At 44.8% G+C, this 22,603-nt stretch overlaps 1 protein-coding gene across 1 annotated transcript in view; it reads left to right on the forward strand.

Annotated features, from left to right (window-relative positions):
* ccdc138 (coiled-coil domain containing 138) overlaps positions 1-22,603 on the forward strand; it is a gene marked incomplete at its 5' end in the record, with an annotated part of 61,690 nt that overhangs the window by 13,102 nt on the left and 25,985 nt on the right. The window contains 5 exons of the mRNA XM_080753498.1: positions 895-972; positions 2,728-2,835; positions 4,556-4,702; positions 5,230-5,346; positions 14,661-14,895. Of these exons, the coding sequence (XP_080609624.1) occupies positions 895-972; positions 2,728-2,835; positions 4,556-4,702; positions 5,230-5,346; positions 14,661-14,895 (685 nt within the window). The remainder of the gene's footprint in view (positions 1-894; positions 973-2,727; positions 2,836-4,555; positions 4,703-5,229; positions 5,347-14,660; positions 14,896-22,603) is intronic.

A 22,603-nucleotide genomic window follows, 5' to 3' on the forward strand; every position in this document is an offset into this window, starting at 1 on the left:
GCTCTACAAATGGTTGCATTTTATAATGTTATTGGCCTGGTTGGGTGTTATATTAAACCCCTCTGGCCACAAGGGGGCACTGTGGTACAAGACATCTCCATGTTGCTCTGCCCTGCTAATGATGTATGCATGGTATTCTGTGCTCGGTGTGACTGTGCAACCAGAGGACAGTCTGTCATTGCTACAGCCTTTCAATTACAGGCGTCTCCATCTCAGTGAATGGCGGCCCTGGCTTTCTTTGACGTTGTGATTGGTGCAGATTGTTACATAAAGCCTGTCCCTTATGACCACCCGTGTTTGTGAATAGAGATGGGATTTATGGCTCTTTGAAGTGAGCCGGATCTCTGGGATCCGTTCCATTTCAAAGAGCCGTTCAAAGGACTGGCTCATTAAAGTTACTTTAGATTTTTATTATAATGACGAATAACTTCAACCCTATATACATTTATTCAGACACATACAGGTAGTACATACCTGCCATTTGAAAATGGCAGATCTACAAGCTCACAATGCGTCACGTTGCGAGCTTGTAGATCGACTATTTAAAAATGATTTTTCTACAAACTTGTGAAAGGACATTCCGCATAATGAGTACTCTCTACTATTGGCACTTTAAGTACATTTTCATACCAATAGTTTTGCACATTTAAGTAAACATTAACATTCCAAACTTCTTTCTTGTGGGTCCGTGTATTTCCACATTGCACCATGGATACTTTTACTTTTAAGTAAAGAAATTGAGTACTTTTCCCACCACCACTGTCTGTTCATTAGAAAGGAACGGCTCCCTATTACTTATTACTGCGAACCGGATCCCATCGTTCATTTCCAAAAGAGCCGTTCAAAAGACTGGAGTCGTTGGCTAACGTCCCACCTCTGTTTGTGAACCTGCAGCTGAAGGACGTCACTGAGCAGAACAAGAAGCTGGAGCTTCAGTCCAAGAGGCTGCGAGCCCGTCTGGACAACCTGCTGGTATTCAACACTTCAATCTGTGGCACTTTGGATTGGAACCGCTTTAACCATTATTTTATACTTTAACCAGGGGTCTTCAACATTTTCAGGCCAAGGACCCCTTAGTTGAGAGAGAGATGAAGCAGGGACCCCCACAACCTGTTCATAGTTTCCATATTATAGTGTAGTTTGGATTCAGGTCAATTTGTGTTTTCAGATATTTAACCACTTGAACCATCAATACTTAATGAACTTGACCTTTCACTCTGTAATTAGTCTGCTCTTTTTCCCCTCTACACCAAACCAAAAATTGCAGATCTACAAGCTCCCACCGCCTCGCAGCGCGAGACGTTGTGAGCTTGTAGATCTGCTATTTTTGGCTTAAGTTCTCAGAATATGGACACTAAGGTTCAAGTTGTTAATATAAAAAAAAGATTGGAAGATTTGGATGACCCCCTGTAGTAACTCTGAGGACCCCCTGTTGAAGACCCCTGCTTTAACTGTAAAAAAAATTGCAGATATACTAAGCTCACAGCGCGTAGATCTGCTATTTTTGAAAGATCTTGAACATTGTGCAAGTCTTTGAATATTTTTGACACGATTCTATAAACGTCTTCTGAATCCTTCTTATAAATCAGTGGTTCTGAAACTTTTTCATGTCAAGGACCCCCAAAATTACATGTATTTAGCCGCGGACCCCCATCTCATTTATCTAGTTCTAGGGATCCCCCAGAAGCAACATTTTTGTTACAAATGTTAGCTTTTAAAAATACATCTATTCAAAGATTTGCACACATTTTCAAGATAAAAAACAAAAAAACAAAACAGATCTACCAGCTCGCAGTGGTGCTGTGAGCTACATAACTACTATTTTTCAATAGTTATAGCATTTCATAATTCTTGGACAAAATGGGATATAGGTGGCATAAGTAATTAATACACAAACTCCTTATGCATGTATTATGTTCACAGCTATGGGAGTGGGGAGATTAGTTCAGTTGACAAGTGGGTTTATGTAGAGGAACTTGGTGTTTTCCATTGCACTTCCCTCTAAAATAAATTGCAATGGACATTCCTACAAAACGAGTCTGCCTTTGAGCAAACGCTCACGGGTTGGCGACTGTAGAAGGGATGCTTGTTTTGACAAAGAGCGTATCAGATATTTGTTGTCTTGCTAGTATGAACTGTCAGACTCACGTGAACATGAAGGATGGCCACATTGCAGTGTTGATTTCGTTGACTAAAACTATGGCGAAAAATGTTTGTCGACTGCGTTTTTTTTTCACTGACGAAAACTAAATAAAAACTAAGCTGTGATGACTAAAACTAAGACTAAATATATTGATAATTTCGTCAACAAAATAAAAACTCGACTAAAACGTTAGAGAGGGACTAGTTCAGAAGAGAGTCATTTTATGTTTGGTTGCTCTCAGGTGTTGCGTGCTGAAAATAGCAGATCTACAAGCTCACAACGCGTCGCAGCGCGACGCATTGTGAGCTTGTAGATCAGCTATTTTCAGCACGCAACCAAGTGTAAAATCTGTCATTACGATGCCATCAAGGCCTGCCAAAATACATTTTAGTTGACTAAATCAACTGTAGATTTATAGTCGCATAAAATCTTATGATATTTAGTCGACTAAAATTAGACTAAAACTAAAACTTTTCAGGTGACTAAATTGACTAAAACTAAAAGACATTTTATTCAAAAGACTGACTAAAACTAAATCAAAATTTGCTGTCAAAAATAACACTGCCACATTGTTCTTTCCGCAGAGGAAATGTGAGCAGCGCATGGCGGCACCGGGAGGCGGTGAGAACACGTGCATAAAGAACGCAGAGGCCGGCAGGCCGTTGAAACGGGAGAAAAACACGGGCAACAAGGTACACCTGCTGGATATGTCTTCACCAGGGGTCTTCAACGTTTTCAGGCCAAGGACCCCTTAGTTGAGAGAGAGAGATGAAGCAGGGACCCCCACAACCTGTTCAGAGATTCCATATAGTTTCATTGTTTGACAGCACAGTCGTCAGTGTATTTTGGATTCATGTCAATTTGTGTTTTCAGATATTTAACTAATTAGTCTGCTCTTTTTCCCCTCTACACCAAACCTCTTTGCCAAAAATAGCCGATCTACAAGCTCACAACGCTTGTAGATCTGCTATTTTTGGCTAAAGTTCTCAGAATATGGACACTAAGGTTCAAGTTGTTAATATGAAAAAAGATTGGAAGATTTGGAGGACCCCCTGCAGTAACTCTGAGGACCCCCTAGGGGTCCCAGACCCCCTGTTGAAGACCCCTGGTCTTCACACATAGTTAGTGTGTGTGCATGTTGGGTCATTAATTCCATAGTTATGGAAACTGGCACATCTCTGTCTGTCTGTCTGTCTGTCTGTCTGTCTGTCTGTCTGTCTGTCTCTGTCTCTGTCTGTCTGTCTGTCTGTCTGTCATCAATATTAAGCCCATATCTAACAGGACTTCATATGGGAATGCCCATATATGGAGGAAGACAGCCCATATCTGTGTGGCTGGTTCAGACGGGGATCTCCATGTATGGGCATGGAAGGGATTGTATGTATGATGTCAGATGTGATAGACTTCATGGGATTTTCACATAATGAATAACTGAGTAAGCATGTTTGGGGTCTCACAGCATATCTCCATATACAGTACATGGATCTCCATATATGGGTAACTGGTCCGATATACATCACTGGACAGACGGCCAAGACATGGCGCGACCTCGATGTCGCATGTCGCCCTGAGGCGTCTTACTAGTTTATTATTCTGATCAGCTGGCTTTGACGTAATTTGGGTTTACATGCCCACTGTGTTTGTTGGGAAAACATATACACATCATTTAACCATAGACGCGCACGCACAGTCGCACATCAGAGCACACGAGCGGAGTGGAGCGATGACAAAAGCCGCTCTGCGCTCCAGAGGGCTCTTGTCCCACTTGCTCGTCGCTCTGGTCGGCCACCGGGCCGCTCCGCTCCCCGCCGCTCCGTCGCTCAACTTGATTTTCGCATCTCTCGCTCCACGCTCCGCTCAGGGCCGTCAATCAGAGTCAAAAAAGTACAGTAGTTTGCTGCCATGTCCGAAACACTTTCTCCTTTGCCAGTGTGTTCCCAACACAAATGGCTGTGGTAACGTGAGCCTCGGCTTTGATGGAGACTTGGAGAGCTTTCCACTCGCCACTGTTTTGTTGGAAACATGCGGCGCGCGGCCCCAACAGGATCGGCTTGGAGTGGAGGAGGGTCGGCGCTCAGACCCATTATAAAAGTCGCTCGCTCGCGCTCAAGTAAAAAACGCCTCGCTCCGCTCCCCGCAGCGCTTGCGCTCCACTCCGCTCGTATGCTCTGACGCACACACACACACACACACACACACACACACACACACACACACACACACACACACACACACACACACACACACACACACACACACACACACACATACACACACACACACACGTTCATAAACAGGCTGTAAAGCTTAGTCAACACTTCCTCTCCACAGTCTTCCTCCCTCTGCCATGATGGATCTGCCGTGTTGTTGTTGTTGGTTATGTTAACCCTGATGCCACCCCTATCCCCTCAGGGCACTTCTGCTCCCGCCCCCCTGAAGCTCCTGGCCCTGCTATTGGACTGGTTGCTTGACGGACAGACGTTCTCTCCACTGACAGGAGACGAGGGGAACATTCTAGGCCAGCCTCCTGAGGTGTTGCACAACGAGCGATGCTCCCAGGTGGTAAATTATGACCTTCTGTTGTACGACAACTGGGGATGGGACGATGTGAAGATCATATCACGATTGTTGTGACCAAAGAATTTGAGATTTACGATATTATCACGATAATCAAAATCTTGGGGCGGAACATTTGCCAAAAGAATTACAGATCTACAAGCTCACAACGCGGCGCATCGCGACGCGTTGTGAGCTTGTAGATCGGCTATTTTTTGGCAAAGACATTTGATAGAGAGTTAAAAAAAGACTATCATGTATATTATAAGTACCTTTTACCAATTACAGAGGGTTTAAGTGGTACCGGATATGCAGCTCGGCAAATAAAAGCTGAATTGATCCCAGTGCATGAAGGAGGACGATATCACCATAAATGTAATCTTCACGATACGATTATCTTCAGTGTTTTTTCATCACGATAAACGATAATATGGCGTATCGTCCCATCCCTAATGACAACGGTGGGCTCTACTAGTTGTACATAGAACATGTCTCATTGCTGTGGTCCTCTGGTGGTCTGGTGTTGCCAGGTGCTGCCCTTGTTATCAGAACAGCTCCATCAGACCCCTTCATCAGAACCATGGCTCCTCCTCAGCCTGCTGCGGTTCATCTACTGGACGCTGAGACACCTGGACAGCAACACACAGGTACAACCTGCCGTAAGAACTCATCTAGTGCCGATCCCGCGATGTCTCACCAAATATTAAACGGTGTCTAAAGTGCCTATCCTGCGATGTCGCGCGAAAAAGGGGCCACACCATGCTTTTAAAAATATATATTTTATATAAATATTGGTTTTAACCCATAAGTCAAAGTAATTATTTCTGACTTAATATCATTGTTTTATTTGATGAGCTTACTGCCCTCAGCCCATAGACCCCGCCCACTCTCAGAGTGGACTGTTTCTCTGGTCTGGTATGGTGTGGGGAACACGCACCACTGACTATTGCTGATGATGGAGAGGTTATATAGCTTAGCCTTTATGTATTGAGAATGAGAGGCACTCTTGCCGATTTAGTAAGAGACTCGTCGCCAATTGCAAGATATTTAAAAGTTATTTGGGGCCATGATGATAACCTCTTCTTCCCACTACTAGACTAAGGATTTATATTGTCTGTGTTATTGTTTACAAGTACAACCGCAATTATTCACGTGTGGCAAGATCGCGGTTCACTATTTCTTTTAGTAGGCTATAGTGTAGGCTTAGAAGCCTTTTCAGAAGTTAATTTAATGTTTTCCATTTAATGATTTCCTTTATCCTCATCTAATCTTGCGCTAATGCACGCAACTGTTTTTGCCATGTTTTAAGGCTGTGTAGGCTTTTCAGAAGTTAATTTAATGTTTTCCATTTCATGATTTCCTTTATCCTCATCTAATCTTCCACTAATGCACACAACTGTTTTCGCCAGGTTTTAAGGTCTTATTTTAGTTGTTTTCTCATAAGCTCGCGACCCTCCTTGCCCATCGGCCCCCACCTTTGCGCACAGGTTCACCGGGAAATACGCGGTCGCGGTGTTGAGTGAATGAATCGGCAGTTTCCCGATCCGAAATTGTGGCTTCTGCCGCTTCTCCAATGAGCGCAGGGGGAGGGGGTGGGTCTAACGAATATCCAATCCGCGCAGCAGTTGAAACGATTACATTTCAGGAAGTTCACACACCAGGCAGGCAGGCAGGCACGCACGCGCACGCACACACACACACACACACACACACACACACACACACACACACACACACACACACACACACACACACACACACACACACACACACACACACACACGTGCGAGCACGCTGATATCACCAAGCTGTTAATGTTGATTACATGTTTCTGGTCGCAGTTCTGTGTGGAAGCAGTCACTGGCACAGACTCCTGCACGCTCGCACAAAAGTCCCTCCCACAGAAATCTTTCAGACTCAAGTGGCAGCCGAGTCTGAAATCAGGCCACTGGCATTTGGCTAACAGCAAAGGTCAAGTGGCCTTGCCCTAAATGAGTGAAACAAGTGATTGGATCTATTTATTATATAGCAAGCATTTCTTCCGTATTCTGTATTTACAACGGTAGGCTATGTGAGTGTCATAACTCTCTCTCTGCATGGCTCTGGTTGGCAGTGTGCACAGCAAACTGTAGCCAGCTTGAAGCTCTACAGTATAGCCTATCGTTATCTGCAATCTCAGACCACTGACTGTAGTATTGGTTCATTTGGTCAGCCATGATCATCATTATTTAAGCAACAATGTGACATGGGAACGTTGTGGCATTTCATGTGGATCTGAGACTTCATGTGATGGAATTATCTGACCTCAGTCGCCTGTAACATAATGTTAACTCTAATCTGGGATAGGTTTCTGTCAAGCCCCATTGACTTATTTATAACATTGAAAATAACTTTTACAAAAAAGTAAAACTTTTGTGAAAAAGAATAAAATGGTCTAGATTAGAGAGATTAGCTCCAGTCAGACAAACAGACAGACATACACACACACACACACACACACACACACACACACACACACACACACACACACACACACACACACACACACACACACACACACACACACACGATGATTGCCTGGCGCATATTCTTAAACATACATGATCAAAAAGACGAACTTCCGCAATTACAAAATAAGTGTTTTAATCTTCTAAAATGCATCGCAGCAGAAATCGCAGATACAAACTCATTTCGGCACTTCTGGCCTTCATCAGCCGTTCCGTCATCGGGGCCAGAATGCGTTTGTATCTGTGATTGCTGCTGTGATGCATTAGAAGAAGATTTGAAACGTATTTTGCGAGCGCGGATATTCCTTTTGTGATTATGTATGTTTTAAGAGCCCGCACCCGGCATTCATCTTTTTGTGAGTTTTGCGTGCCAATCTGTAGGACTGCTTCAAATCGTTATTTAACTCTGCGAAATTCCATCACTGATATACAAGATTACATTGACTGAATATAAGTTCAAAACGTATTATCCTGTGAACAAATCGCACAAATAAATCACCCCATGTGTGTAAAGGCCATAACAGTGAGACACATACATATTGCTGTAATATTCACTCTTTTCAAACATAACCACAAATACTGTGTTATTCTTTTATTTATTTTACTTCATTTGAAATTGGCTTGAGTTGACTGTGGGCTGCTTACGACAGTGTTTCTCAACCACTGTGCCTGGGGACCTTTGGTGTGCCCCTGAGAAGGGTCAAGTGTGCCCCTTGAAACTGCTTGAAAGCCAGTATTGTATTGATCATTTTAAAAATGATTTAAACTAGTGAAAACAGCCGATCTACAAGTACACAACGCCTCGCAGTTTTCACTACTGTTGTGCGACAGCCTTGTATGATGAAGCAGGGCTTTACTTTGCGAAGAAACGTACGAATTTGAAACTTGGAGCTACAAGGTTTCTTCCAGACAGTGTCGATATTTACACCCCCGTATTATGTTGGTGTGCCCATGGAGAAAAAAAGGTTGAGAAACACTGGCTCACGACACTGGCAATTCTCCACTTTTAAAAACATTTTTCTCAGATCGTGGAATATTATGAGCACAGTTTTTTATTTGTATCTGAAAAGTCTGACCTTTTATCTGATGCGTCTTTTGGCAATCGATCTTCCAAACTGAACAACAAAACAAACCCAGATGCACAGGACCGCACACCTCAACACCATCACATAACACTAAACAAGACGCAGCGCTGGGCTCTGGAACTGCGAACTGTTGCCAAGTATTGATCTCGCCCAGGGACGTACTGGCCATTGGGAAAAGCGGGCCAACTCCCGAATGGCCGGTTCATTCCTGGCCGGTCCAGGCCGGCCATTAGGAAAACATTTAAAATAAAATGTTCGTTCCATTTTGGGGGCTGAGCGGCCAACAAAGTAGATTGTCACTGTCGGGCAGTAACTTCAAGTTTCAAATTTGTAATTTTTTTCGCAAAGCAAAGCCCTGCTTCGTCATACAAGGCCGTCGCACAAAAGTAGTGAAAACAGCAGATCTACAAGCACACAACGCCTCGCGGTGCGAGGCGTTGTGTGCCTGTAGATTGGCTGTTTTCACTAGTTTAAATCATTTTTAAAATGATAAATACAAAACAAACGGTTTTGGACATACAAGGTTCCCCCCCGACAACAACGAAATACAACTCATGTATAGTAATTGGCCCACTGGCTTGTCACTTGTCATGGCAAATCTTTGATTAGCAGCAGCGCTATAGAGAGAAATCTCTCTCTATAGCGCACAATGGGGGCCTTTCCAACTCTTTTTTCCCGGGCTGAATCAGGGGCCCAGCACGTCCCTGATCTGGCCCTGCAGAATGCAGCACATTCTGACTAACCCTGGGTCCTACCACTTACACATGTTTTCACCTGATATGTTGTCAAAATGTGTTAAAGGTATATTCAGTGATTGTATTTCATTCAAACAAAAATATAATTTGGTACATTTTCCATTTTCCACTCCTCACTAGAATGTGTGCTGACCATATAAGGACTTCCACCATGGCCTGTGTTACGAGCATAGCTAGATTCGGTTTTCAGAGGTGGCCAGCCAGTCCTCGACCAATCAGCATAGAGTATGGCCGTAGTTATGTTATGATGTTTAGTTATGATGGTCAAAATAAATTAAAGTTTTGAGAACCACAGTCGCTCTGAATTAAGAACGTCTGCTAAATGCCTAGATTGTAAACTAAAATGCCACAGTCTCGTAGTAAATCAGTGTCATACATATCCTGAAACTGGAGATGTAGGCCTACCGATATTCAGTGATTGGGTCTAATGATCAACACAAGTACATTATAATGGTCTAAAAATCTATAAAAAACTAAACATTTCCACGCTGTAAGGCCAGTAAGGGACAAGATGACCCCCGGCCACTTTCATTATCACTGAATACACCTTTAAATCATTTCGAATCAATTAAAAACAAATAGTAGTAATTAAAATAATATATCGTCACTGTCTGGCCAACACCTCTTAACTCCATTTTTGAGGTTTTTGATTTTTGACATGAATCAGGGCTGTTGAACACCCTTTACAGCTGAGTGTTGGTTAAAATAATATTGAACCAATGGAAAGTAGTAAAAAGTGCTTGGGACAAAACCTCCACACTTTCTGCCAAACCAGCTAACTCCACCCGTTTGGCCCTCTCTTTTTTTCATAAATGTGTGCTATTGAACACCCTTTACGTCTGAGTGTTGGTTAAAATAATATTGAACCAATAGTTTTTCACCTAGCGGCATATGGCATGCCCACTGTTGATGCAGGCTGAAAGTGGTTGCACATCGGGACACATCGGCTGCATAAATTGCTTTGTCAAAAAAGTCCATTCTAAAACGGCTAGTTTTAGAATTCTTTTTTAGAATTCAATTCCTTGATTCTGATTGGCTGGTTGCCGTGGTATATGAGACTATAACCACCACCTTGAATCAAAGCCAGGTGCGTTATTTCTTTCCACAGTGCTGTGAGGCTGAACTAGAGAAGCGAGCGTTTGATTTTCCCTCAAATCCTGCCGTGCAGGTGCTTCTAACCCCCGCCTGCATGCATAGGACGGTGACTGAATGGCTCTGGGCGGGGCTTGTAAAATCAACAAGCGCCCTCTATTCTCCAGGCACCACTCGGCTGTTAGTTTAGGTTGCTATGCTAGCATTTTTGATGTGATGTTCACCCACATAGCAGCTAAATCTGGATGAAAATAAACATGTGTATGGATCGAATATGGTTCTTAACTCATTGAGTGCCTATCCCGAATTAGTTCGGGATATATTATCGCATCCCAGAGTGCCTATCCCGAACTAGTTCGGGATATTAAAAAAAAAAAAAAAAATTGAAAAAAATCTTTTTGAATTTTTTTTTTGGACCCCATCAAATCTAGTGAACATGATTTCAATCGCGATTTTGCATGTTCCACCCCCATACAACCCCATCTAACATACAGGGCAGCCATGTTTGTTTACATAACATGTAAAACATAATGGCGATTATCTCAAGAATGCCTGAACGGATTTCCAATCGGATTTTTTTGTTTGAAAGCTGTGAACAAACTGCACAAATCCACTCCAATGCAATCCAGGATTGCATTGGATTTTTTAGAGCTCATTCTTCTCTGTTTTTTTCCCATGCATGAGGTGTGCAAGGTTTAATCATGGCTAAGTTGACGAAAATAAGGCTTCTAAAATGCTTGGTAGCCAATAGCTAACTTCAAGCTAACTTCATCCTCTTCCTGTACATGCACAAAGGAAAGTGTTCAGGCAAGTCATGGCTGCAGGGCTTCTGCATATACCAGCATATCTCTATGGGATTTTCTATGGCCACTGGGCGCCCTCTAGTGGTGAAAGGGGTGGCACTAAATGAGTTAACATGAGACTGATCTAACACATAGGTGTTGTTTCCCTATTTTTGGCAAAACTGGCTTTGGTTCCTGGGATCTGGCTGGTAAACAAGGAAATGTCTCTTCCTGGTGGCGGAGAAGTGTACTTTTTTCTTTAATATTGGAACGCTGAGAGGGTCGGAAATACTCGGCTGACGCCTCGTGTTTCCCAACGCCTCTCAGCCGGTGTATACTACCCCGGTAACGGTAACCACTCGCCTCTTGTGGCTTATTGCTTTAATAATATGTACGGTCTGTCTCTATGTCCTCTATGTTGTAGGACTACATTACCAGTAGGACTCCCTAAATTGGGAGATAAGCGGCCGCCAGGTCGCATGAAAAAATCTGCCTGATGGTGGCGCTAAATGGGACAGATCCATGTTGATGACATGAGTGTAGACATACTGTGTAGCGATTTGCGTGATTTTAGGGCAAAATCTCTAGGAGCAGTGTCCACAAATGTGTTTAGCAAGAATCGGCCTCATGGTGGCGCTAGAAGAAGGCCATGTGAGAAATGAGGGGTGGAGGTAGTGGTTTGGCAGCCAAGGAGTGTGTGTGCAAAGTTTGGCATGGATCAGGGCAACAGTGGCAGAGATATGAGAAGGGGAAAAGTGTGAAGTGTGACAGACTGACAGACGGTGGAGGCTTTGATAGTAACTGCGACCTGACGGTCGCAACAACAACCTAGTGCACGATTTTGTGATGCACACAAAACAAACGTGTACACGCGCGCACGCACACCCCCCCTCACCGCAGGACGGTGTCTGTAGACCCCCCCCCCCCCTCCCGGTGAACTTAAGCGCAACGGTGGGGGCTTGGGAGTGTGGGGAACACACACCACTGACTATTGCTGATGATGGAGAGGTTATATAGCTTAGCCTTTATGTATTGAGAATGAGAGGCACTCTTGCCGATTTAGTAAGAGACTCGTCGCCAATTGCAAGATATTTAAAAGTAATTTGGGGCCATGATGATAACCTTTTCTTCCCACAACTAGACTAAGGATTTATATTGTCTGTGTTATTGTTTACAACCACAATTATTCACGTGTGGCAAGATCGCGGTTCCACTAGTTTTTAGTAGGCTATAGTGTAGGCTTAGAAGCCTTTTCAGAAGTTAATTCAATGTTTTCCATTTAATCATTTCCTTTATCGTTATCTTGCGCTAATGCACACACCTGTTTTCGCCAGGTTTTAAGGTCTTATTTTAGTTGTTTCCAGTGTTGTAGTGCTAAATTTGGAAGTGTGGGCACTCCCCATGCGTGCACACACATGCACGTGCGTCCGTGCGCGTGCACATAACGTCTTTTTGCTGGCTTAAAACGGGTCTGCGCGGCGGCAGAAATAGCCTTAGACCAGTGGTTCTCAACCAATAATTTGATGACCGGATCACCAGCCAAACTTCCCATGCAAAATAGCTCCACAACTGATTTTTCCAATTAATTAATCAATTTTCAAATCTTATATTACCATCTGCTGTTAGTCATGCTCATTTCAGCACGGCTGGCGAGCCTATTTCAACCAATTGCTGGGTTAGAACGACCTGAAAATATAATATCAACTGACTTGACTTGAGAGAAGTACCCCCGCGTTCCCCCCACTACATCCCTGGTTGTTTCTCATAAGCTCGCGACCCTCCTTGCCCATCGGCCCCCACCTTTGTGCACAGGTTCACCGGGAAATCCCCCCCCCCCCCCCCCCCCCTCCTGTCACTCAAGCCCGGCAGGGCCCGGACCCTCCGGACGCTCCGTGTTTGTTTGTCAGTCTGTGTCACGGCCGCACGCTGACGCGCTTGATGTTCAACTGGAAGCACATGCGGCCTTATTGCTACAGCATGTGTTCCATTTGAAGGAGGCCAAAACGCGCCAGCTCACATAAACGGAGGAGAGCCAATCCAAGCTTCATCCACTGTGTTCCCCATGGAGCCAATGAACGCTGCACTAGGAGGACAGGGAGAGGGAGGGCCATGGAGCACGTGTGAGCGAGCAAGAGAGTTGCAGAAACCACCATCTCTCCCCGTGCATTTAGAAACGCATACATTTCCTGCCATAGACTTCCATCCATCCATCTTCAACCGCTTATCCGGAATCGGGTCGCGGGGGTAACAGTTCCAACTGAGACCTCCAGATTTCCTTATCCTGAGCAACTTCCTCCACTCCCTCAGGGAGTATACCGAGGCGTTCCCAAGCCAGTTTGGAGATATAATCCTTCCATCTGGTCTTTGGTCTGCCATGGGGTCTCCTCCCAGTGGGACGTGCATCGAGGACCTTCCTAGGAAGGCGCTCGGGGGGCATCCGTACTAGATGCCCCAACCACCTAAGCTGACTCCTTTCCAAGTGAAGGAGCAGCGGTTCTACTCGGGTGACTGAACTTCTCACCCTATCTGTAAGGGAGATACCAGCCACCCGTCTGAGGAAACTAATTTCGGCCGATTGTACTTGCGACCTTATACTTTCAGTCATGACCCACACTTCATGACCATAGGTGAGAGTAGGAACGAAGATTGCTCGGTAGACAGAGAGCTTTGCCTTCCGGCTCAACTCTTTTTTCTTCACCACAGTGCGGTTTAGCGACTGCAAAACCGCTCCTGCTGCTCCGATTCTCCGACTGATCTCCTTCTCCGTCTTCCTTGATAGGCTTTATTAATATTATTTAGTTAGTGAAGTTGGGGAAGGAGCCAGAAGAAGGACACCTCCATCCAATGTAGCCAGTGTAGGTTGATCACTCATACAGTATGTTTGACAGTTATATCGCTGTTGTGACTTACAGCAAGTGCACTCATGCATTTTATGCCCCGCTCCGTTGTGTGCACTGTGTAACAGGCTTGTCCGTGCGTTGTGTTGAAAAGCACCACAGACCAGGACTCTTTCTCATCTGAGCAGATTGAATCTGATGAACAGAACACGAGTCGATCACTGATCTGTTCTTCATACAGCAGGGGTGGGCAACTTTGATGATGGAGAGGGCCACTACATTTTCACACTCACTCCAGAGGGCCACAATGCATATACATAGCAAAAATAGCCAATCTACAAGCTCAAAACGCGTCGCAGTGCGACGCGTTTTGAGCTTGTAGATCTGCAATTTTTGAATTGGAATCCTGAAAGTATTCCCAAAATGATAATTGAAAAATAGGGGTCGTCTTATATTCAGAGTCGTACTAAATTCGGGCTAATATGGTACATTTCTGTTTGGCTTTTAGGATTTGAAGTTGCACATGGTAGATATGACACATTACCTAAATATACAAAGAAATTACTGACATATTTGAAAATATTATACTTAAAAAAGAACATTCATAGTGGAAATAGCAGATCTACAAGCTCACGTGAGCTTGTAGATCTGCTATTTCCACTGCTTTTTTAAAGTGTTTGTAACTACATTAACTTTCTCAACATGGAAACGATTATGACGATTATGCAAAATAACCTGCGATTACCTCAAATAATTGCAATTAGACGATTATGTCATAATTGTGACAGTGTGTGTGTGTGTGTGTGTGTGTGTGTGTGTGTGTGTGTGTGTGTGTGTGTGTGTGTGTGTGTGTGTGTGTGTGTGTGTGTGTGTGTGTGTGTGTGTGCGCGCGTGTGCACGCAGGCTGTAGCGTTATCCTCCACTCTGCGGCGTATAGGAGAGGAGGTGTCTCGGCCCCCAGCCCAGCCTGCGGACCCCCTTCCCCGGCCCCCCAGCGGTGGACCCCCCCAGCCTGCGGACCCCCTTCCCTGGCCCCCCAGCGGTGGACCCCCCCACAGGGTCTGTCCGCTTTACCGGAGCCCCTGTCCTCACACGCGCATGCTCTCCATCCTCATCACGCTCCGCACCGTTACGCAAGGTACGCATGCACGCACGCACACACGCACGCACGCACGCACACACGCGCACACACGCAAGCACGCACGCACGCACGCACGCACGCACACCAGGGCATTAACGACTGGTGAGTTTTGCAAGTCGACTCGACTCGGTAAAAAGTTTAGTTGAAAGTCGACTTTATCGTTTGATGACGTCATCACATCACACACGACCCCCCCCCCCCCCAGTTATTTTGGGGGGTCCCCAGATGATTAACTTAATGTGAAACATTGTTTTCTCACTCAACAGTAAACAAACCAACATAAAGTTTAAGTGTATAGAGGGTATCTGCACATTTCTAAAGTGACAATTTAAGGACTTTTTAATACCTCTAAAATGGAAAATTAAACATGGGCCAAATTGTCAAATATATAGAGGCAGAAATTGTGAAAATAGCAGATATACATGCTCACAACGCCTCGCATCGCGAGGCGTGAGCATGTAGATCTGCTTTTTTCACAATAGAAAGTTCTTTTTTTATTTTTTTTTCAACTTCGACTTTTGCCTTTCTCTGGTGGGAGTCGACTTGTGTAATGAAGTCGACTTGAGTCCACTTGTCGACTTTTTCGTTAATGCCCTAACACACACACACACACACACACACACACACACACACACACACACACACACACACACACACACACACACACACACACACGCACACACACACAGATGTTAGAGAAATATCCCTGCAGATGGAGGTGCAATGAATACATTCCAGTGTCAACAAGGCAGTGAGTTGTGTTGCAAATCCTTTGACATGCAGGGCTTTTTCGATGGAAAAACGGCATCATTCACATCCTCTGGAACGTTGTGTGAGCGTGTGGTGAAGTTTGCTCCCCAAACATGACTTCTAGAGAGGGGGGGAATAAACGCTCCACAAATCATTTGCACAAGTTATTTACTACCACACTCACTCACTCACTCTCAACATTAAACCTGTTCTCAGCAGGGATTGAATGGTAGGACATTTCACGGTACAGTACATCTACCATAATACCATGTTATATAGGATTTCACGCTATACATTTGAAAAGCAAACCAGCAAGTATTTTGATTTGAAGGAAAGTATTTCTTTATTAACTGAAGCGTGTACACTACAGTATGCCTTCCTGCTTCTATGTGTGTCTGTCCATGGGGGCCACCTCACATAAAAGTGACTGAGGTAGACAGAAAGATACAGAGGTCTCCAAATATGGGCACAGAAGGGACACAGACAGACGGGTACAACGGGTACTCTGGCAAATCTATTACTATTGGATCGGCGGTGCAACTCACTGTACAAGGATTCTTCTTCTTTCGTGTATCATCGTCCTTGAGGATTGGTTGGCGACATTTTATTTCCCCAGGTTTCTTGTTACTTGGGGGAGGCCAGGCTGTCGTCTTCTCCCCCTTACTGACGTCGTCTTAGGCAGGGTTTGAACCACTCACCTTCTGCATGAAGGTGACTAACCACTAGACCACAGGGACTGACGCTAACGGTTGCCCGACTGCGCGGGGCAGGTAAATAAAATGGTCGGGCAGGTGAAGTTTGCTACCAGGTTTGCCCGACCGGGCAGGTGCCCATTTTGAATAACATTATAAGATATATTTCTTTAGCCTACTTGAATGGGCTATAGAGTGTTCCGTCTCTCTCTCTCTCAGTCCCTCCCTCCACACACACACACACACACACACACACACACACACACACACACACACACACACACACACACACACACACACACACACACACACACACACACACACACACACACACACACTGAGCGAACGTTGTGCAGTGGGCAAATGGCCAAGACCTGAGGGCTAGTAGAACATGACCTGTACTTGCCCGACGGGCACGTGCCACTGGGACCGTAGTGTCAACCCCTACTATATAGAAAGGTAAAGTTAGCCGAGTGTTAGACCAATCTGGGAACTGAATCTAAATGAATAGCTTGTGGATATGTCTCGCTGAGTGTTAGACCAATCTGGGAACTGAATCTAAATGAATATCTTGTGGATATGTCTCGCTGAGTGTTAGACCAATCTGGGAACTGAATCTAAATGAATATCTTGTGGATATGTCTCGCTGCAGGGAAAACACTTTGGAAAAGCAGTGTTGACCAGGCCGCTGAGGACGTTTGTTCTGACTCTTTGAAAACAAAGACACGCGCTACCTAGCGCTACTCTATCTAGCGCTACTCTACCTAGCTCTACTCTACCTAGCGCTACTCTACCGGCATAGCTCAGGGGTAGAGAAACTGGTATTAGAGCACGAAGGGTATAAATCCCGAAGGGTTCCCAGTTCGAATCCGGGCTCCCCCTGAGTTAATGTCGAAGGGTCCTTGGGCAAGACTCTGAACCCCTAATTGCCTCCGGTGAGTAGGTTGGTGCCTTGCATGGCTTCCTCCGCCACCGGTGTATGAATGTGTGTGTGAATGGGTGAATGTAATGCACAATCTATGTAAAGCGCTTTGGATTAAAAGCGCTATATAAATGCACCATTTTTATTTATTTATTTTTTTTTTCCCTACCTAGCGCTACTCTACCTAGCGCTACTCCTGCGCCTGTTTTGGGGATTGAGAGAACTCTTAGCTAACGACTAGATTCTCCATAGCAGTCACTTCATGTTCGCACATTGAGGCATGTTGCTTTTACGGGTTGCATCTAATTAGTTCCAGCTGAGCGCTCATCGTGTCCGATGCACGTCTTGTTTAGCATAATGTGAGCTTGTAGAATAACGGTTTTCAAGGGAGCTCATGTCGCAGCAAACTATCCCACTGCACAACGTCCGTTCAGTGTGTGTGGGGAGGGAGGGACTGGGGAGAGCGAGAGAGAGAGAGAGAGAGAGAGGCGGAACACTAGTCTAATATTGCCCCGTTCAGCGTTCAAGTAGGCTAACGAAACATATCTTATATTATGTTACTCAAAATGGGCACCTGCCCGGTCGGGCAACCTGGTAGCAAACATATTATTGACCTGCCCCGGGCAGGCGGGCAGGTGTTAGTGTCAACCCCTGTATCAGGATACCTGGGCCTGGGATTAAAGGGGATAAAAAAAATGGCCAATATGAGCATATGAGGTGTGTGATTTGGGTATTTTCGGGCTGCTGAATCCATTCCAACCATTAGTTTTCAGTTAAAATGACTCCTTGGCCATAAAATAGGCCTAATTGGCTAAGGCTTAGCCAATCATGTCATTCGAGTTCACCTGTGTCCTGTTAGTCCTTATGTTTTAAACCCTTTTGAGTGTTCCTTGTCAGATTGTATCATGTTATCCTGATCTTACCTGCCTGATCTTAAATAGTTTTCATGAATTCAAACACTACTCCAACCATTTTTTTAATTGCCAATATTATATGTCACTATTTTATGGCCAAGGAGTAATTTTTACTGATAACTAATGGTTGGAATGGATTCAGCAGCCACAAAATACCCTAATTACACACCCCATACGCTCATATTGTCCATTTTTTATTTTTTCCCCTTTAATCCCAGGCCCTCGGGATACCCCCAACTTTGACTCCCACAAGGTTTCCGAAGGGAGTTGGGTTTGAGAAAGTTCAGAGGTGAGAGTAGACACCTTTATGTGAAGAAAGCTATTACAGGTAATTTAGATTTAGTTCCCAGATTGGTCTAATACTCGGCTAACTTTCCCTTACTAATAGGTGTGATTCAGGTTGCACTGTGACGAGCTGTGAGCTTGTAGAAGAACGTTCAACCAGAAAAGGGTTGAAGGTAGAAGAATGTCCAACAGGAACCACACCATGCTCTGAGTGAGGGTTAGGGTTAGGGTGAGGGTGAGGGTTAGGGTTAGGGTGAGGTTGAGGGTGAGGGTTAGGGTGAGGGTGAGGGTGAGGGTTAGGGTTAGGGTTAGGGTGAGGGTGAGGGTGAGGGTTAGGGTGAGGGTTAGGGTTAGGGTTAGGGTCACACATGGTTAACTGAACACCGAGGTTTGCGTGGGTAAAGCGTGTCCGTGACGCTAATCATTTTCCATCTGCCACCGAAACACGCAACCTCAAAACAGTCCTGTTTACACTTTGGATTTTGCTACGTTTGTTGCATTTTGGCAAGACCATCTAGCTGACCTCAACTCAACTCAGAAACCGGTGTTTAACTGAGGGCTAGGCTGTGAGTGCAATACACTTTGTAATGCAGGGCTTTTCAAAGTGGGTGACGGGGCAACCTGGGGTGCCGTGACGGCAGTCCAGGGGTGCCGCGAGATCATTTGATAATATTTGGAATTTATTTGGACACTTAAAAAAAAAAAAAAGAATAATTTTAAACTTGAAGTACAAAGTTATTTTCAGTCAGTTCTAACCAAAATGGCTGTTATCTCAATGTTTTCCTCACAACATAAACAAGTAGGTCGGGAGTGGCTTATTGTCGGTATCAGCCGGTAACACGCGGGAGTCTGTCCCCGTTACAATGCGCTAGACCACTGGGAGATGGACTGCTGAGGTGGAGCGCCACACCTACCATCAGCTCCCAGTACTTGCCGCACGACTTGCCAAACCGTGCTACTCATACGCTGAGTTGGCGGTGCCCGGAATCGAACCCATGACCTTGCGGTACAAAGGCAAGAGCTCTACCGACTAAGCTACCCGGGCACAACATAATCACTAAAATATCGTCACTGTCGGGCAGAAACCTCGTATCTCCAAGTTTCAAAATCATTAAAAATGAAGCGCATGATAACATATTTCAGCTTGGTAACTGGTAGAATCTTAAAATATACCCTTCAAGGATTATTATACCCTTTCCATCCTCCCCATTGTGCCAGCAGCCCACGTGTAATGACATGCACTAAACAGAGGGGGGCAGACTTGTGCTGAATGTCAGGGCTGCAACAAGGTGTGTTATCATCATCACATACAACCTGTACACTGTACATGTACTGTACATGTACTGTACATGTACTGTACTGGCAAGCTCTGCAAACGCTGTGCTTGCAGTGGAAACTGCGGCATGGATGAATTAATTTCCATGTCACTAGGGCATTCACGAATAGTGATTTTTAGTATTCAAATTATTCGACCTCAAAGTATTCGAATAGTCGAATATTCGACAGGACTGACCAAACTGTTAAATATTAAGTAAGCAAGAGGCACAGGGTTAGTGAGTCACATTAAATGTAATACCTACAATTCCAAGTGCTTCTCAGGGTGGGGGTCCCCAGTTCAAATATGTTTATTTTGGGGGTCACAGCCTAAAAAGGTTTGAGAACCCCTGGTATAGAGCATTAACAAATTCATTCACAACTCATTGACAACTCATTCTTATGACTTCCTATCTAGCCAAGCTTTATAAACCATGAAGAAATATATATATATATATAAAAAAAAGATTAAAGAGAAAAAAATAATAATAATAATAATAAGCAAATATTCGACTTTGGTGAACAATGTCGAATAGTGACTTGGATATTCGAATATTTGAATGTTTGGTGAATGCCCTACATGTCACTAGTAATTTGCTCAAATAGGGGGACATGGTGGCGCAGTGGTTAGCGCTTCGCCTCACAGCTAGAATGTCATGGGTTCGATTCCCGCCGGGGGACGCTGGGGGCCCTGGGGGCGTGTTCCTCCCTCCGCGTCATCAGCGCCCACACCCTAGGTGGGGTTGGCGATAGGGCCTTTCTGTGTGGAGTTTGCATGTTCTCCCCGTGTCTCCTAGGGTAGATGCCCTCACAAAAACATGCAGTAGTCCTGGTTTCTATACTACGTCCTCCCCCTAGCCAGCCAGGTGCTCCCCAATTCCCCTGGCGCGGCAGGGGGAGAGCGAGGGAACCAGGACTACAGGTTAGGTAGTTGGCACTGGGTGAGAAAAATGCGTTGCTAAAAACGTGGGATAAAAATATTAGAAAAAAATAAAAATGCTCAAATCGACCAGGGGATGCTGGGGAGCAGAGGAGCTGCTTGTCATGTCGTGTTCTGGCCCCGCCCTCTGCGTCCGTCAGACCAGATAAGAGTGGACAGCAGAGGTGAAAGTTTGACCAGCCTTTAAGTAGCTTCATCCCAGCCAGTCCAGAGTTCTCAGAGTATAGTTTTATCAAAGTGCCATATCGCATTTAGCTGCACCTGAAGTCTTTCGCTCCGATGCCTCTCGCGCCACGCACCATAAATTCTCATTCGGTGGTCGTATATACGTCACATCTGGACGTGGTCTGTGAGTCTCTCCATTGATAAACAGCCCGTAGCCCCCCCCCCCCCCCCCCCCCCGTAGCCCAGCGGGTTTCCATACAGCGTAAACTCTCTCTTTTCCGTCAGTGCCGCTGCCAGCTTGGCTCGCTCGCCATCTCCGGATTGACGTGAGGCTGGATTGGGCATAATGGAGAGATAATTCTTCCCCTCCAGCACTCCATTAACCCATTTAGAACGATACACAGTACTGTGTATTATTATTTTATGCTTTAACTGTTGAAAAATAGCAGATCTACAAGTAGTAGATCTGCTATTTTTGAAAAATCGTGAAAATTCGAATTTTGACCCGATTCTATAAGTGTCTTTTGAATCCTTCTAAGATTTTTTGAAAACTCTATGTTTCTATGTCAACAATCCGGCCAGCCATCGTCAAAGAAAAGGTCCTTTTCCCTTAACTGGAGCTCAGTTAGTCTGTTCTTGAGAGACTACTATGTCAGTGGTTCTCAAACCTTTTCATGTGAAGGACCCCCAAACTGATATTTATTTGGCCACAGACCCCCATCTCAAAATATCTAGTTCCAGCCTCCAGGGACCACCCAGAAGCAAAATTTGAGTTACAAACGTTCGCTTTGAAAATACATATATTCAAAGATTTGCACACATTTTCACACCTTTTAAAAAAAAATAGCAGATCTACAAGCTCGCAGCGCAGCACTCGGTGCCGCACTGTGAGCTTGTATATCTGCTATTTTTCACTGGTTAAAGCATTCAATAATTCTAGGCCTAAATGGGTTACACACACACGCAAACACACACACACACGCACACACACACACACACACACACAGGCTTTCTTTATACACACCATAGGTACCGTTTATAAGATAAAGAAGAAAACCAATCTGACTCCCAACAAAAGGAAGAAAAGAGCGCGGGAGCTTTTATCTTGCATATCAGGTGTAATGGAAGCCGATGGGCATGCGGGTATTTTGAAGCGCGGGGCGCACAGAGCCTGCAGTTTAACATGATCTGAGAGCCAGGGTTTGGGTTTCGACAGGTAGAATGTGTTTTTAACTCTTTGCTTTTGGGTCAAAATGGACCATTTAAGACTAAGGCGAGGGGAACAGTCTAGGGATGGGAGTTCTCCCAATACCATATTGTTTCTTAGTTGACATGTATTGTAGTATTTTTTTGAGCGGTGCTAACCGCTCCTACGTCTGGCTTTGTCTGTTTGTACTGTTTTTAGTTAACTTGACCTGTCACTCTGTGCTCTTTTTTGTTACATTGCCTTGCAGCGCGAGGCGTTGAGAGCTTGTAGATCGGCTATTTTTGGGTAAAGTTCTCCTCAGGATAGCGAGGCGAGGGTTCGAGTTGTCAATTAAATGTAAAAGAATGATCCTATCACAAAGATTTGGAGGACCCCCTGTAGTAAATCTGCGGACCACCTGTTGAAGACCCCTGCTCTAAAGCAAGCTAATGTTGAGCACATGGGCTGACCATGTGATCTGTAATATGTGTCCTTTTTGCCCTCTACTCCGTTTGTAATCCTGAGAGTGTACAAATG

This window comes from Nannobrachium achirus, assembly GCF_963921795.1.
Source record: "Nannobrachium achirus genome assembly, chromosome: 22".
NCBI lineage: Eukaryota > Metazoa > Chordata > Actinopteri > Myctophiformes > Myctophidae > Nannobrachium > Nannobrachium achirus.